The 19,588-nt window shown below is 27.8% G+C and overlaps 1 protein-coding gene across 1 annotated transcript; it reads right to left on the reverse strand.

The window, feature by feature from the left end:
- Positions 1-1,654: 1,654 nt before the first annotated feature.
- LOC124934591 (aspartic proteinase CDR1-like) lies at positions 1,655-2,956 on the reverse strand. The gene has a single exon (XM_047475118.1). It carries the CDS (start codon positions 2,954-2,956, stop codon positions 1,655-1,657), a length of 1,302 nt encoding a protein of 433 aa, XP_047331074.1.
- Positions 2,957-19,588: the final 16,632 nt, after the last annotated feature.

The following is a 19,588-nucleotide window of genomic DNA, read 5'->3' on the forward strand; positions in this document are numbered from 1 at the left end:
ATATTTAAAAAAAATTGGAGAATAGAAAAAAAATATTATGCTAAGAATAAAGAGATTATATGTATTTAAATTTTTTATTTTATTAATTAGTCATAAAATTTAATCAAAAGATAGGACGTTGTTGAGCGGCCTGAAGTGATCAAATTCCTGAAAAAAAACAATGAACAATAGATTGGTGAAACATAATATATTACCAATTTAATTATTTAATGAAATAATGATGTTGATAGAGAAATTGATGTTAATATAATTTAATTATTACTCACATTAACCAAGATGAAATTCAAAAGATAGGACGTTGTTGCAGCGGCCTGAAATGATCAATTTCCTGGAAAAAAAACAATGAACAATAGATTGGTGAAACATAACATATTACCAATTTAATTATTGAATGAAATAATGATGTTGATAGAGAAATTGATGTTAATATAATTTAATTATTACTCACTTTAACCAAGATGAATTCAAAAGATAGAATGTTGTTGTAGTTGTCTAAAATGATAAAATTTCTAAGAAAAAAAAAGCCAAACAGTGAAAGCCGCAAAAGGAGACCGAATAGGCAGAATATCACTCTTCTCTCTTAAATTGAACCTTGTTGATGTAAAATTATTTATAGGAAAACAAATATTTAGATAGAAAAGAAGATGAAAAGTTGGGTTGATTTATTATATTGATTTAATTGCAGTTACACTGTTTATGTTTTTCATAATTATTATTTTTGTGTTAAATTTTATAATTATTATAATATGATAACTGAAAGTTAAGTTTTATATTATAATTAATATAATATAATAACTGAAAGTTAAATTTTATAATTAATTTAATATATAATTGAAATTCTTAATTTTATTGTAGATTTTAATGTTTTATAATTAGTATTTAATGCTAAACATGATAACTACATTTTTTTTTTCTATTTTATAATTAATCCCACGGAAAGTTAACTGAAAGTTAAATTTTATAATTAATATAATATATAATTGAAATTATTAATTTTATTGTAGGTTTTAATATTTTGTATTTAATGTTAAACATGATAACTTTTTTTTTTCTATTTTATAATTAATATAATGGAATATCTGAAAGTTACATTTTATAATTAATATAATATATATTTGAAATTCTTGATTTTATTGCAGGTTTTAATGTTTTATAATTAGTATTTAATGCTAAACTCAATTAATATAGATAAATATTTGGTTTAATGTGTATATGTAAAATATTAAATTTTAATATATTTTAATAATAATTATAACATTAATATATATATATAAATTAAAATTAATTAATATATTTACAGTTAGGGAAAGAAAAAAAATTCATAAATGAAGAGAGAGAAATATGAAAAAATACATTATGATATGAGAATTATTTTGGAGAGAGCGTGAAGTACACCCTCAACATTTCAAATTAAGCGTTATTAGATATATATATAGATTTGGAGTTGTTTTCCTCTCACATTAGGTGATCTCTAAAGAACAAATAAAATGAAATAAACAAACCAAATATAAATTGAAATCATCATCTTTATTTCTTAATGTTATGGTATTATAGTTTATTATTAATTAATACATATAAAATAATTATTCAAATTGGCTTGCTCATAGTGTTTTATTCTCCAACCTTTAAATATGAGTAACACTTACTATTTCCGTCAGCAATAATTTGGTGTAAAAGAAACTCTTCCATTATCAATATCAAATCCAATCATGGTCTCCGATTGTAATTTATTCCCAAATAGAGCTAGAGGATCACTAGTTGGGGCTATCGCTAGACACATATGATCTCCATAGGTGAATATAGTATTTCTCATCTGCAAAGCCAAGTCAGCGCCTCCAGAAAAATGGAACATGATCGTTGGAAATTCAAAGTTGTCGCGGTACTTGTAGCAAAGTTGTAGATGAGGAGATGTAGGTAGAGGAATTGGCGTGTCTTGAATCTCGTTTTTTAGTATATTTTCCAATTGTTGGTACATATCCTTTGGCAAAAAAGATAGTGTTGAGCCTGAGTCGATCATGATATTACCTTTCTTACGATAACCAATCATGAAAGGAAATCCCCTATTGTTGACGCTGATCGCTTCCAATGAAACGAAATAGTAGTCTCCAGGTACGCTTAAGATCAATGGTGTGGAGATTGAACCTTCACTTGACAAGATTGCGTTAGCTCCAAAGCTTACCTTGCTTCTTTCTTTTTTATCAGTTAGGCAGTACGAGAATCTACCACCCATGCCATTGCGATGCTGAAGCTGACTAACTAATGAGTGTGGCCCGTTTCCGAGCCCAACAATGCCAACCGAGGTTTTTTGGAAGACGCCAACGTTGTTATTCGAGCACCCAAAAACCATTCCTGGGAGGGAAGTGTTTCCCAATTTAAAAGTTTCCGTGGCTAGTTCCCCGAAGCTGATTGTGTTGTCTTCGTATTCTAAATGATATTTACATTTGGTTTTTGCACCCCTACAATTAATTTTCGGGCCCAATTGTTCACATGTTAATGATTCACATAGAATTGGTCGATATGATGATGATTTCTTCAGATTAAATATGGATTTAGTCTGTTTGAAACAGTTGAACCAGTTGATACATTTGCGGCATTGAGTCCACACGACGTTACTTCCAATGGCAAAGATTGCCCATTGCTTGACGGGTGGTGTGCCAATGGAAAACTCCATAAGGAACTCTCCTTTGCTTGCCATAATTGTCGCTTCCGTGGAATAAATTTCCTTCCCGGCATTGTTGTGGAGTTGTAAGAGAGCGTCATTATTGGGGAGTTTTAAGAGAGACTTGAGATGAGATAAACGGGAACTAGAGCGAAAGATGGCTCTTTCTACGAGTTCACTTTGGTTGACCGATGAGTCGTAGAATGGTGATTCAAATGAATCTTGATGGATGAGATCCATAGAAAAACCACTTAATTTTGATGTTTTTGCTACAGAGACGGTTGGAAATTGTAGCATGATATACATAACTAAAATTAGGGTAGGGTAGAAAAAAATGCTAGCCATGATGAAATATGGAGAGAAGACTAGCTGATGAAATTTAAATTTATTGAGGTCCCAAAAATGTTAATATAGAATGTATAAATTCTGAATGTGAAATATATTAAGGTAATATTACATGTTATTGACTTTTTCCAACAAATATTAGTCAAGAAAGATAAAAATAAAAAAGTTGATATATGTAATTTTTAATGTTTTTTTATAATAAGGAATGATAGAAACGATACAAACATAATAATATGAGAGAAAAAAAAAGAAACACATTTCTTATGCTTTATATGTTATAATAATACTGAAATCAAGTTCAGAGCTTAAAATGATAACTTTTAAACTTAGGCAAAATTTAATTTTATGCATATATAACATTGAAAAACTTTCTTAAATTGAAACTTAAACTTAACTTATGTTAATTGAAAACTTCCTATTACAAGAGATGTCATTAAACTAGAAACATAAGTAAATGTGTTCAAAAATCATTAGATGGTAGATTTCAGTTAAACTAATTAAGGAGACTGATATTTTATTCGTCTCAAAATGACTAAAATTAATTATGATAGTTTGAGTTCGATATAATTTAAATTTGAATCTCTTTTCGATAAAAACAACTAGGTTCATTTTCAAATAGGAATTGACCCATTATTTAATGTAAATCTGAATTTGTTTAATTTTTTTTTATTGGTTAGAGAAATTTATATTTTTACTATTAAAAATAATTGGGGGAAGGAATTTGAAAGAGAGAAATATAATTGTCAGAAAAAATAATAAATTTTCTTTTTTCTACTTGTCTTTATATTTTTTTTTATTAATAACATGATAGACTGTCATTCTCTCTCATTCCTTTTCTTATTACACCTCTTTTACTTTCATACTATGCACGAGTAGTAATAGTGGAAGAGAATTTGGGAAAGGAAATAACGTGTCATCACATTATTGGCTGAAAAAATAATAAAGATTGAGTAGATAAAAAAATGGTTATATTTTTAGTCAATTAAATTGCGCCATGTCATTTCATATTCTAAATGTAGAATATATCATCTCTCTTTTATATATCACATCTTTAATTTAAAAATAAATTATTTATTTATTTATTTTAGAAGTGACTTATAGTTCTTTTATTCAAAATGTTCTAAAGTAAAAAAAATGATATAAATCATTTTCCTTGGGCAACACAAATATTTTTCCGGCATATTCAAAAATTCAAATAAAATTAAGCAATTCATAGAGTGAATCTAACTATCTCGCATTATAATTAGTGATTTTTGTGATTTCGGCATAATCGATCAAGACCTTGACATGTTTTTAAGTTTTGTTTTATGATCGTGACTCTTCTTCATGTGGGAGTGATGTACATATATTAATTTAAATATCTCACCAAATTTGTTTAAGTTATTATATTCTCTAAGAAGATATTTTCATTTCTTTATAATTAGATTTGATATACAAATATACTTTGAGAACGTTAACAACAAATTACATGAAATAAAATTTGTGTATTATTTCAAATAAACATATAAAATGTAAAGTTGGTTTCTCAGAAAAATAAAATTATTTATTGTGAACTTAACTAAAAAAGAGTTGTATTGCCAAAATATTCCAAATATTGAGATATAGTTTGAGTCTTTTCTCGTATATACTACGGATGTCAACACTGTACAAAAGGGTATTCATACCAATCTCAAGAAACCATAATTTCTTGTAAGATTTTTCACCCAAAACACTGAATGAATAATTTATAATATTATTTGTCACCGTTAATATAACCATTCATAGACAAATACAAGATTCAGAGTTAGGATGAACTGAAAAAAAATTTTGAGTGCACTTAAAAAAATAACGAATTTTTTTTGGATAAAAAATAAGTTTAACACATTTTTTTAATAATTAAATAAATAAATAGTGAATTATATTAAAAAAATTTAAAAATTAGTGGGTAATTTAACCTCTTACAATAAAATTAATTGTTTTTTTTCGAGATAAGCCTGAGTTAAATAACACGAAATGAAGATTTATAACAGAAAAAATAATACAATAATATATTTTAAATTTATGTATATGTTATTTATAATTTTTGTAAGTGTTAGATACTATAAATGTAAAAATTGTTTTGTGATTCTTATTTTTAATTTAAATATGTGGTGCATTTTTAGATTCAGATAAATTATAATACCAAATTTATAATAGAAAATAAATTATTTAATTATTGATTTTAAAAAATTATGATATTTGTACGCGTCCTTTTACACTCATTCCTAAATCCATCCTTTCGGATTCGGGAAGGTTTCTGACTTAAAAGTCAAAATCGGACTAAGTTGGTCAAATGTATAAAATTATATAATCTTTTTTAAATAAAACATTATATAAAAGAATGATTTGTATAAAAATATAGTATTGTCATTTGATTTGGAGATTTAAATAAAACAATGGTTTAAGCAAATGCTGAAGGAAAAAAATATATTTTTAGGTTAAAAGAATTATCGAATCAATTTAAACTGAGGAACAACATGCATACCATCTCAAAATAATCAGTTCAACCCTCATAAAAATTAAATAGAAAGAGACTAAATTGAAATTAATTTAAATTGCTAAAATTATCGATAAGATATGGTGAAATATAATCTATTTAAAAAAAAATTATTATTATTATTATTATTATATATATATATATATATATTAAGATGGATAAATTCGTTTAAGACGATTTGATATTGATGAAAAATTCATAATAAATTAAATTTTTGAAATAAAAATTAAAGTTAAAATAAAAACCACTTATAATTAATTAAAAGACCTTATGTTCATAATTCATAATTCATATAATAAGAGACTTCCGAATATAAATTATTCTTATAATCTGAAAAAGAAATATTTGTATTTTCTTTTTATTTATAAATTATACAATAAATACTAAAAATAAGTTAATTATTAATTAATATTTAAATTTAATTATATAAATTAAATATAAGAAATCACATCCAACCAATTTTAAAAAATAAAAACCACTTATATATATTATTTTTATTTGTGCTTTTCTAACATTAGTTTTATTTTTTATTAACAAGTTTATATATTAATTATTTTAAAAAATAAGAAATGAGATTTTTTTTTCCCGCATTTTGACTCTATCAAATTAATTGAATTATATTCCAATAGATAAACATGTTAACCACAACAACTATTTTTTTTTTTTCAATTTTGAAATAATTCAAGCACATTCTCATTCTAGAATAATAGCACAAGGGAAATGAAAATTATTCTCACAAATTAAACGTAAACATAAATCTATTTCATTTGATCAAGCATGAAAAATAATTGATTATATCAATTTATCAGGTAAAATAACCCATACAAAGAATTTGAAAAAATTATATATCACCATAAAATAAGTATCAATTTTAAAATTCAAATTTATATATCACCATAATATTGCCCTAATATATAGAATTGGGATTTTACAATATCCCATTTCAACATTTTCAAGATAACTATAACTTCCACAGTTATACATTTTAATTTCATCTCTTATCTAGTCTCTCCATATCATAATTCTTTATGGCCAACAATTTTTTCTACATTCCAATAATTTTAGTTTTATATTTTGTTCTACAAATTTCAATTGCATCGGTAACAAATGCATCAAAACTTATAAGTTTTTCTACTTATCTCATACATTCAAATTCACATGAATCACCATTTTACGACTCATCTCTTAACAAAAGTGACCTTGTAGAAAGAGCCATAAGTCGGTCTAGGGCCCGCTTCTCCCATCTCAATTCTCTCGTAAAACTTCCCAACAACTATGCGAAGGAAATTGCTGTTGTAAACGGGACAATTGTGGCATCTAGTTATGAGTACCTCATAGAGATTTTCGTTGGCACACCACCCATCAGGCAATTGGCGATCGCCGACACCGCCAGCCATATCGTCTGGACACAATGCCTCCCATGTGTCGATTGTTTCTTTCTGACTCAACCCAAATTTAATCCCAATAAGTCATCAACGTATTGGCATTCTCTTGAATCACATGGCAATGCATGATACGTATCTCATGATAGACTCAGGCTCGGCAATAACTTATTTACCGAGGGATTTGTACCAAGGATTGGAGAATGCACTACGAAACGCGATTCAAGCCACACCTGTTCAACATCCAAGTCGATCTTTGAAACTTTGTTATTTGCCCTACACATTAATCTATAAAATTCCGATTATCATCTTCCATTTTTCTAGAGGCCTTGGCATATCATTTTCGATGAAAAGTACCATGGTTGATACCGAAGGTCTATTGTGTCTAGGGATGCTCCCAGCCGAATCCGATGATGCTCTAGGCGTACTTGGGAGCTTGTTACAAATGGACTATTTAATTGGATATGATCTTGAGAAAGCGAGAGTTTATTTTCAGTCAACCGATTGTTCAAAGAAATGGTGATTGATTGCTACTCAAATTTAGGTGTTGAAGAATAAAATGGGAAGAGCAAGAGAATTTGAATAATTATTTTATATTGGGTTAAATTGTATATTTACAACAACCCACTTATAATAAGTTTATAACCCACCTAATATCGAATTATATATGCCTTTAAATTTTCAGCATATGTTAGACAAGTATTTTACAAGTGTGTGTACTTCCTATTTTTATTTACCTTTTTCAAATAAATTTTGAGCCCTAAATTAAATCATATATATAATTATGCTTAATTTTTAAAGTATCCGAATTGTCGGGTTAAGAGCGGTGGTTAATTTGGATATATATATGTCAGAGTAAATAGATAATTAAGTCGGATTGTGGGTTGACCCGCACATAAACTTAAAACGGTTAAAAATAAAATTAAAAATGATATATGCATGTTTCAAACTTGCAACTAACCAAACAAGTACAACTCTTGATCAACTAGGCTAATAAGAGTTTATATTTTAAATTCAACACCAAATTTGATGAACGCGAAACGTTTTAATAATATAAATTCAACTTTTTAACTAACTAATATCTCTATATATATGCTTAATTTTCAATGTATCCGGATTGCCGGGTTGAGAGCTGTGATTAATTTAGATATATATATGTCAGAGTAATGGATACTTGGGGTCAAATTGTAGGTTGATCCATCCATAAACTTAAAACGGTTAAAATAAAATAAAAAATGATATATGTATGTTTCGAACTTGCAACCTAACAAAAAAAAAAGTACAACTTTTTAAACAACTAAACTAATAAGACTTTATATTTTAAATTTAATACCAAATTTAATGAACGCATGACGTTTTAATAATACAAGTTCAATTTTTTAACTAACTAATTAATATATATATATATATATATATATATATATATATATAATTAATGATACTTAATTTTCAAAGTTTTCTAATTACCGGGTTGAGAACTGTGGTTAATTCGGATATACATGTGAAAGTAAATTAAAAATGGTATCACATTTTCATAGTAATTTTTTTTTCTCGATTTTTATATAATTACTCGTGCGGGCTAAATGCTAGTAAACTTAATTTTTCTATAATTTTTTTTCTTATTCAAGGGATCAACCAATTGGAGGATCATTTCAATGCTGATGTAAAATCTCAATGTAATGTATATTTTGGTAATATAAGATGATTGATAGAATATTATCATAATATTAATTAGAAATTCAATTTATCTTTATTATCAATGGGTAGATTTTTCTCATGACATTGCGTAATTTTATTTTATTTTTGCTAAATTTACTATTAATATCTTTTTGGAAACTATCTTATTATAAGATAAATTTTCATACTTTTTTTTAATGTTAGAAGCTAGAATACTATTCACAAAATTACTTTTATTTCAACTTAACACTTTATAGAAATTTTGATAAGAGAAATAAAAGTTCATTTTTTTTAAGTCTAGTATTAAAAATTAATAAAAAAATATTATTTTTGGTGAGATTTGAACTTATAACCAAATAAGATTTTAAAATTTTATCTTGAATCACTAAGTTATATCATTTTATATTTAAAAATTAATAAAATCTTTTAAATATCTTATATATTTTATTAAATAGGTTGTCTTAAAGAGTGAAATGACATGGTACAAGGACCGGTCCGAATACAATGAATCGACAATCAATATAAAGTTTAACTTCTAATTTAACAATTTTGTATGATTGCAAATTGAGTTGTTTCAGTTTTGCATAAATTTAAATCAAATTCCACTACATTAATTATATATTATAAAATTTTATATTCAACGAATTTGATGTATCAAATATTAAATTGATTTAATGTATCAAATATTATATATATATATATATATATATAATAAATAATATTTGTTTGAAATAAAATTCTACGCTAATAAATGTGCCAATATTGAGGAACGATGCTTCAATTGAATAAAAAAATAATTGAATTTGTACAAATAACTCAAAAAATGCATATTTTATTATTTTCTTTCAAAAAATGCATATTTTATTATTTTCTTTGGGATAATTAGAATAATATTCTTTGTACGTTTAACTGAGTTTGAAATATATTCATATACATAATATTATTGTTTAAAATTACACTTTATAAATTTAAGATATTTTAATACAGTTAACTTCAAATGACACATGTACTTTTATTTTTATAAGTCTTGCTGGCAAAGCTCTTACATCCTTTTCAACTCCATTCTAAAAAAACAGGCAGGGGAAATTGGACGAAATGACCCTAAAAATTGGGTTATTTGCCTCCGTGGTCACCCAATAATAAATTTGATCTGGTGACCACTTTATTTTTTTTAGACGAAATTACCCTTTTCGCGTAACGCGAAGGGACTTCGCGAAACGCGAAGTGAAACAGTGTGAATATATATACTAAAATTTTTTCATTTTCTTCATTTCGTTTCTCTCTCTTCTCTCTCTTCTCTCTCTGTTCTTGTTCGTCGGCGGCGGCAAAACTTCGACAGTGGCGGCGAAGCGACGGCGAGGACGCCTACGGAAAACAACATCAAATGAAAGATAAGTGAACTTAACCTAACCTGAATCGATTTTCATCATACACATCCATGTTTCAAACCCAAACTCTAACCCTAAATCGTTTAATCTATTCATACTGGTTAATATTTGTTTATATTTGGTTGATATTGGTTGATATTTGTTGGTATTTGTTGATATTTGTTGATATTGGTTGATATTTGGTTCATTATTCTTCATATTGGTTGATATTTTGGTTCATTATTGTTCATGATGATATTTGCAGCTCATTAGAGTTCCGTTTCAGGGAAGATTCGCGTCTCCCGTCTCGCTAAGCACTTAGCGATTCGTTAAGCACTTAGCGTTACGCAAAGCACTTAACGTTTCGTTAAGCACTTAGCGTAACGCTAAGGCGCGCATATGAAGAGGTTTGACTGGTTATCAAAGAAGAATCTCAGAGCAGGATATTTCTTATGGTCAATGATTGCATATGGATTAGGTATTTGTCACTATCTCTATCATCATACTCACAAATTCACAATCTTGTTGGAAAAATTACCAAACATAAAATTAAAAGTGATTTTTCTTCCTTTGGTTATGATCCAGATAGTGTAGTTTTGGTTACTTCATTTGGTTATACTCATTCAGCTTATTTGTACTTTCATAATCAAGATCTTATTGGAAAATTACCAATTATTTTCTCTTATCAAGATCTAAATTATAGTTTTTCCTTTTTTACTTCATTTGATACCTCATAATTCATGGGTTGTTGTTGTCTATGCAGGCACTTTGTTCACATTGGAAAGAAAACGAGGAGATCTCATAATCATGTGGACTAGAGGAGAACCGGAGAGGCCTTGCCCACACCATCAACTTGAAACCTCTCAATAAAGATCATTCCTAACCACGAATGAGAATACTACTACTAGGCTGATGTAACTCTTAGAACATGTTCTCATTATATATACTTATATAGGTAGTTATATAACCTCTGTAATTTTGTGTCCAACAGTGTCCAAATATGCTTCTTTTTAAAAAGATTTTTTCATAAAAACAATGTTAAACACAAAGATTACATCGACTATATCTAGAGTTGTTATTTGTTAATCTGAAAAAAATACTGAATTCCAATCCAGAATGCTACACCAAGACAAGATGCTAGTAAAATAGCAACAAGAAAATTGAAAGTTTTGTTTAGTAATATAACATATATTTAAAAGTTTGGTTTAAAACATCATTATGAACACTATGAATAAAGTTTGGTTTAAAACATCATTATGATTGTAATGAAAGTATGCAAAGAAAAAACTTTTAACTTGAAACATTGCATATGATCAAAATAATTGTATCACAATTCACAACCAATTACTACAATTTATATTAACAAGTGCAATAGTTAGTTCCACCCTTTAAATTACTAGCAATATTGATGTCCCTTCACCATCTTAATGATAAAACCTGCCACATTTCCTTCTGCCATTGCTGTCCAATAATGACCAAAATGTATTTGTGTCTTTAGCATGTGTACTAGGAGCAGCAGCAGCAGCAGCCGATGTTGTAGGTGAAACAACTTCCCATTCTACTCCACGAAGTGCGTTCGATTCCACCTCATTATTTGCCATTTATCGAGGCTTGAAGAGCACTCTAGATATAAGACCCCATAGAAAACAAAGAGAGTGACATATAAGATCTCAAAATGGTTTAGTACATATAACAATCTGAACAAAGATACAATTCAATCATGCAAGAAAGCACAAGATTTCCCTATAAAACATACCACTTGAAGCTTTCCATCTCTCTAAAGAGGAAAGTAAGACATCATCTAAAGCATAAGAAAAAAAACTGGTAAGGTATTAGTTGAAGAAACAATTAAAGGAACCACATTTATTTCATAATCTGGACCTTCCTCAGGTTTCAACTGACACATTAATTGAATAAACAATATTTCAATCCAGACTCTGCTTTTGGCCATAAAAGTCAGCATAAGATTTAGCTAAAACTGCAGATCGGGGTAAATAGATGTGATTGATGATTAAGAAAGAAACGAGAAGGTCTTAGCGAAACGCTAAGGCTTAGCGAAACGCTAAGGCTTAGCGAAACGCTAAGGCTTAGCGAAACGCTAAGTCTCATCGTGGTGCAGATGCAGATTCAAAAACAAAAACAGTGATTCGAAAATGCAGATGTGAAGATGATAAACGAACAACAAAAACATGAAGATATGAAACTTGAAGAAAATAAACGTACCAAGTGGGATGCTCGTGCTCATCGTCGCCGCAGAAGCCGCCTCCTATAGAGAGAAGGAGGAGAAGAGGGGAGAAGAGAGAGAAGAAGAAGAAAAGAAATGAAAAAAAGATGGCCGGATTTTATTATATAGTAAGGGTATTTTGGACTTTTCACAGCGTCTCACTTCGCGAAACGCGAAGTCCCTTCGCGTTACGCGAAAAGGGTAATTTCGTCCAAAAAAAATTAAGTGGTCACCAGATCAATTTCAATTATCTGGTGACCACGGAGGCAATTTCCCTTATTTGTAGGGTCATTTCGTCCAATTTCCCAACAGGCAGTTAGTTGTTCCGTTCAAGAAACTTGAACATTAGTAGATATAAGGTTTTTATAAGGTTTTTAAGGACGAACATGGTTGACGGCAAACATACGCCGTGAATAATAAATATTATTAGTGTCGACGATCATTCCGTCGTGGTTATTAATATTTATTAGTGTCAGCGGTGTAACGCCAACCTTGATAAAACAATATCAGCCACAACTTTCTGGTTTTCCTGCTACTATCTTGCCATTATTATCAGCCACGGTTTTTGTCATTTCTGTCTTAGCGAAAAGTCAAATTTCTCGCATTTCCCCACCATTTTAAAAAATATTATTAGCCACGACGATAACATAAAGTCGTGGCTAATAATCGATAATATCAGCCACGACGCTAACATAACGTTGTGACTGATATTCCAAAATTATTAAAGACGACGATAGTATAATGTCATGGCTAATATTATATATTATTAACCACAACATTATGATATTATCGTCCCTAATAATCGCATCAACGTCCCATCGACAAATGTCGTCACTGATATTTTTTTCAAATAATTTATAAGGCCTATAAATAACACGATCCTCTCTCGTTTCTTTCTGAAAGAATTTTGAGATTGCCAAATAAGTGAAATTACTAATTTCCTTCTAACCAATATCAAATTGGGGTCCTCTCAATCTCTTCTGAGATATATCTATCTTTAATTTCCTTTTATTTGTTAAAAAGAAATTGAAGATTTCAAAAAAGACCCCGATTGGATATTGGTTAGAATCATATTGATTGAAGATCACAGGAGAATATTAAAACATTATTAACGTCAGCACAATGAAATTGAAAATTATCCTATACTATTAATTTCTTCTAACCAATATGCATTCGGGGTTCTTCTAAGATATCTCTATCTTCAATTTGTTAAAAAGAAATTGAAGATTTCTTAGAAGACCCCGACTATTTATTGGTTAGAAGGACATTGGTTGAGATCACGAGGAGAAATAATTCTTGCAGTCACTTAGCACACTCCTCTCTCGCTTCTCTTTAAGGAATCTCAATGATCATAAATCTCATCTAAGATATCTTCGATCATCTTCAGTTGTTTAAAAGAAATTGAAAATAAAAATATCTCATATGAGCTTGATTATCTATTGTGTATTCAAGTCGTCCATCAAGTGTTTAATTATTATTCCAAAACAAATAATTGAGGATTGTGAGGTGTACTAGTAACATTAGATCTTGAAATATTTAACAAAACACAACTCTTCTATTTTTAATTTGAAGTATTTATAATATTAAACAAAAACTCTTATATTTTAAATTTGAAATATCTATACTATTCAATATTTTAGATATTTCACAAATTTCATTATTTAAATTTGAGGAATGTGAGGTCACAAAATTTTCAATATTTCACAAATTTCATTATTTAAAAACATTACATTTACATTAATAAAATAGTATCAATGTCGGCTTTAGGGGACGCCTGCGTTAATTAGGGATAAAATTAGTGTCAGTTTTAGGTATCGCCGACGCTAATATGTTTGAGTTTCTGCCAAATTTTAAGGGGTGCTTGATTCAATTAAGGAAATATGAATGATAAATGTGTAGAGTGAGAATATGTATGATTGAAATAAATATAGTGTTTGTTAGAATTATTAATCATTCCTACATTGATGATGTTTGGATCTATCAAAGAAAAAATATTATTATTTTGTCATTAAAATTAGTATTAATATCTCAATTATATTGTTTATTATATTTTATTTAATTAAAAACATAAAATATTATTATTTTTCTAACATAAATATTTAAAATATATAAAAATTTAATATTTTTTCATATTAATTAACTTTTTCATAAAACAAAAATTATTATAACAAAAAATTGAAAGATTCTAATTTTTTAATTATAAATAAAAAATTATCTATTAAATATAAATAATATAAGAAAAAAGTATTTTAAAATATTATATATTAATAGTGAATAAATAATTTGAGTTAAATATAATGTTTTATTTAATAATATATAACATGGTATAATTGTTTTAATAACAATTTTATTTAAATATTTTATATTTAATTTTTATAATATTTTTATAAATATTTTTTTATATAAAATTGTTATTTTATATTTAGTTTTTATATTTTATATTTTAATTAATTTATTATAATTTTATTATTAATATATAATATTTAAAATTAATTATATAAAAATATTATATTATTATTATTTATTTTAATTATTATTATAATTTTATTTATTAATTATATTTTAAATAAATTATTAATATTATTTAAATAATTGAAATTATTTTTTTAATAAATAAATTAAAAAATAATTATTATTTTAATTATAAAAGAACGTGTAATATAATTATGAAAATAAAAATATATAAAATATTATAATTATAATTATTTATAATTATAAATATGAGAGAGAGTGAAAATATGAGAGTGGAGATAATGGAAGAGAAATTAGATTCCAAGGGAATGAGATTCATTCCTCCCCAATTTATAAAGGAATGGATGATTCTTGAGTATCCGAATCAAATGGAAATTAAAACCATTAACCAAACACCTCATGAGTTTTTTCAGAAAGGATTATCAATGTTGGCGTTCCCTATTATAAAGTCGATGTTGATATGCTTGAGTTTCTGCCGAATTCGAAACATTTTTCAGAAAGCAGTATCAATGACGACGTTAAGGTACACCGACATTGATATGCTTGAGTTTTTTTCCGAATTTAAAACATTTTTTGAAAAAATAGTATCAACGTTGACTTTATGGGACGCGGACATTAATATATTGTAATATTAGTGTTGGCTTTAGGTAAATAATGACATTAACATTGTCGTGACAACACTAATGTTAATAATGACAAATAAATTTCCGGCTTCTTCTTTTTCTTTCTTTCTTCTCTTCCTCTTTCTCTTCTTTCTCTCCGCCCTGTCGTCGTCCATTTGTGTCGTTCTTCGTGACATTCATCGCTTCATTCATCCACCTCCATTTCATCGTTAAACATTAAACGAGCTCTTATTGTAATTGTGGCCAACTGCTCAAACATTTTTACATTTTAAAAGAGTAATGTGTTTGAGAATATAAATATATATTTGATGATGGCTGTTTTTTTCAGTTAGAAACCTCAAAATATATAGATCTAGTAGATGAAATATTTTTGAAGTGTTTGAATATAATAAGGTAAGAATAAAAATGATCACAACAGTTTGTATAAAACTAAAAACGGCTATAAGGTATCCATAAAATTATAGAATTTGGTTTTTTAGGGTAAGATATGAGTTTTTTTTTAAAAAAAAAACTTGTTTGATATGTTTTATAATAAAATATGTTTTTAAGTTATTTATCTAAATAAATAAATAAATAAATAAATATTTAATTTAATAAATACTGATTTGATTGATAAATAAAATAAAATTATAATATATAATTATAAAATTAATTTTCTATTATAAATAAAAAATATTTTAATATTTAATATTAAAGACGGCGAAAGTCATCGATATAAGGTCTAATACCGACGTTAATAATATTTTGATTTTTAACCACGACTTTAGGGGAGGAAGTCGTGATTAATAGTGATGAAAATCAACGTCGACGTTAGGAGCACACCGACGTCGACGTTCATACTGATTATTATCAACGTCGACGTCCTCTAACGCCGACGTTGATATTCATTACTATTAACCACGATTTTAGAAGGATGAATACCCATATTATTTTCATAGAAATTATTTAGATAGATGACGTCGACATTCATACTGATTATTATCAACGTCGACGTCCTATAACACCGACGTTGATATTCATTACTATTAACCACGATTTTAGAAGGATGAATACCATATTATTTTCATAGAAATTATTTAGATAGATTAAATTTAGGAAATTATATAAACTAACATGGGTGTGGATAAGAATTTAACAAAAAAAATATTATTTATATATAATATTTTAAATAAAAAAATAATATAATTATATAAATATTTTAATTGATTTTAATTTGTAAAAGTTAAGTTCAATTTAAATTTATTATTTATTTATATTTTTAAATTTATTGAACATATCAAGTTTAAAAAACATCTACAGAAAATAGAATATATGCGAATCAATCCTATAATTAAATTGACAATATACATTAGTTGGTAAGAAAAATAGTTTAGAAAAAAATCATTACATTAATTTTGGATTAAATTTTTCATCAAATTATATAAAGTTATATTCAGGTCTAATATTCCTTATAAATTATATACTTATTTGAAAAATAAAAATACTAAAAAATTATCTAATGAATTCATTTAAGTTTTTATATTTACTTATATCTATAATAATTTTAATTATTTAATAACTAAATTTAGTAAGAAATTCCGTTTATCAAAAATAGAAAAATAAATAAATTAAATATAATTAATTATTTAAAAATAAATAAATTGTTATAATAGATAATTTGATAAATATAAAAAATATTTAAAATTAATATATATATATAAATAATTAAATAAATATGTGATAATAAATTGGTATATAAAATGTTTTAATTTGTTTTTTTATAATAATAAATTTATAATAGATAATTGAACAAATATTAAAAAATAATTAAAAATAATTTAATAATTAAATTAAAAAAATATGTGCTAATAAAAAAGTTCATGTATTAATTTATTTTTTTATAATAATATATTATTATGATATATAATTGGACACATATCAAAAATATATATATATATATATATATATATATAATTAAATTTAAAAAAATATGTATTAATAAAAAAATAATTATATTTTTATTTTTATTTTACAATAATAAATTAGTCTCAAATATATTTCTCAATCAATTTAAAACTTAACCTATTTAATCAAATATATTTTTAATCTTTGTAATATAAATGTTTTTAAATATTTTTTTACAGTTTTTATTTTTATCAAATTTTTTTTTTATTTCTTCTATTTCAGTCTTTTTAATCATAATGAATATACATATTGATATTTTTTTAAAATTTTTTTTCTTAATTCTAAAATATTATTTTAAGTATTTAATCTGTTCTTTGTTTTTGTATAATAAATAAATAAAAAAGAATTTCTCTATCGCTTCAAAATTTAACATTTTTTTTCTAATTTATATATTTAAAAAATATATATATAATAATATTATAAATTAAATAACAAATATTTAATGATGCGTTATTGTTAGATAAATTCATACCGGTTCAAATAAACCTAACTTAAACAAACTTTCTACGCAGGAACAAGGAACCGGACCGGATGAACAAAAGAAAACCAACTGAAGAAACCGAACCGGTCAAGCCAGCAAACCGATCAAGAATATTCGGTACGCGACCGCACAGAGGAAGGATCGGCCAAAGCCTAAAAGCCAGATCCATCAAATAGCCGATCAACCCTCAAGACAAACATAACCGGAATAAGCCCGGTCACTTCACTATCAAAAGATATTCGGCCAAGTCAAGAGGCCGACCTGCACAAGAAGACACTTTGGGTATCTGTTGAGAATGATACCAAAGGAACAGACTGAATACTTCCATATCCGTGCAAGTCTGAGGAAAGCCTGTAGGCTGCAGAAAACAGTACTACCGGATCCTTCTACTTCGGGATAAGCCAGAAAGGAAATCTTCAAAGTACAGACAACTGTCCAAGCAGACAGTGCCTACATTGAGTAAAAGACAAACCCGGCAGGTTTGCTTTACAGACCGGCAGGTCTGAAACAGGATGCCAGGTCTGAGATTGACCGTCAGGTCTGAGGAGAAGACCGCAGGTCTGAGACACTGAATCACTGCATCTCTGATCAGCCAATCAGATTCAAGGCTTCGAAATATGACCGTTGGCATATTTCACCTATAAAAGGAGGCAGTTGGAGAAGAGTAAATGCAGTTACTAAGCGCGACATTAAGAGACATTAAGTGAGACAAGTGAAGCGTTGAAAGCATTTACTACAAGTAATAACAGTGTGGTATTCTAAGAAAGCCTAAGTGCTAAACTCTAAGTGTGTGTTACAATTTCGGTGTAAATTGTAAGAGTGTTATCGAGCAGGAAATAAGTCTCGATCGGATTGTATTTGTATTCCTTAGTGAATATCCTTCTCGCGGTTTCGAGAGGAAGGGGTGACGTAGGAGTTTTATCTCCGAACATCCATAAAATCTGTTGTGTCATTTACTTTCTGTTGGCTTCATTACATAACCGACTAACCTAACTACACCGCTCCAAACCGACTAAACCATACCGAGTATCCAGATTGCCGAAACCGACCCACCATTCTTCAAATCTTCATCATCCGAAACCGACTCCGCCTATCATACACGTGTACCGCTTCAACCTGAAAGCAAACCTCTTCCGCGCTTGAACCTAGTTCAAGGGTTTGTGACAGGTTGTGTAGTATTGAAACCCCGGTGTTAATCTCTAATCGGATTAACCACCACCCTACGAGTGAGAACCGCTAACCGGTCCAACCCCCGGTCCATCAGCGGCGGCCTAGATCCTAACAATTGGTATCAGAGCAGTTAGTTTCAATACTCAAGCAAACATGTATCAAGATAGGCCTCCAATGCTAGAAGGTGATGACTTTGCCAACTGGAAGGCACGCATGCACTTGCATCTAGTCACCTTGGATGATGAAATGGAATCCGTTCTAACCGAAGGACCGATAATCATTGATAAAGACAGAAAAGAATGGACGGCTGAAGATAGGAGAAGGAACAATCTGGACAACCATGCAAGAAACCGGATCTCCAACAGCGTGGACAGAAATACATACTGCAAGATCAGAGATTGCAAAACTGCAAAGGAGACTTGGAACACGGTCATCCAGATTTTTGAGGGAAATGAAAGAACCAAAGAGAACAAGATAATGGTGGCCACACAGAAGTTTGAAAGCATCAAAATGAAACCAGGGGAAACTATGAAGGAATACAGTGACCGGTTCACTGGTGTATTAGATGAGTTAGCAAATCTGGGCAAGAAATACGACAACAAAGAGGTCATTATGAAGGTCTTGAGATCTCTTCCGAGTGCTTGGGATATAAAGACGATGGTCATGAGAGAATCAAAGAGCCTACGTAAGATGAAATTATACGATGTATTCGAAGATCTCAAGGCTTAT

Source organism: Impatiens glandulifera, chromosome 4 (assembly GCF_907164915.1).
Source record: "Impatiens glandulifera chromosome 4, dImpGla2.1, whole genome shotgun sequence".
Classification (NCBI taxonomy): Eukaryota; Viridiplantae; Streptophyta; class Magnoliopsida; order Ericales; family Balsaminaceae; genus Impatiens; species Impatiens glandulifera.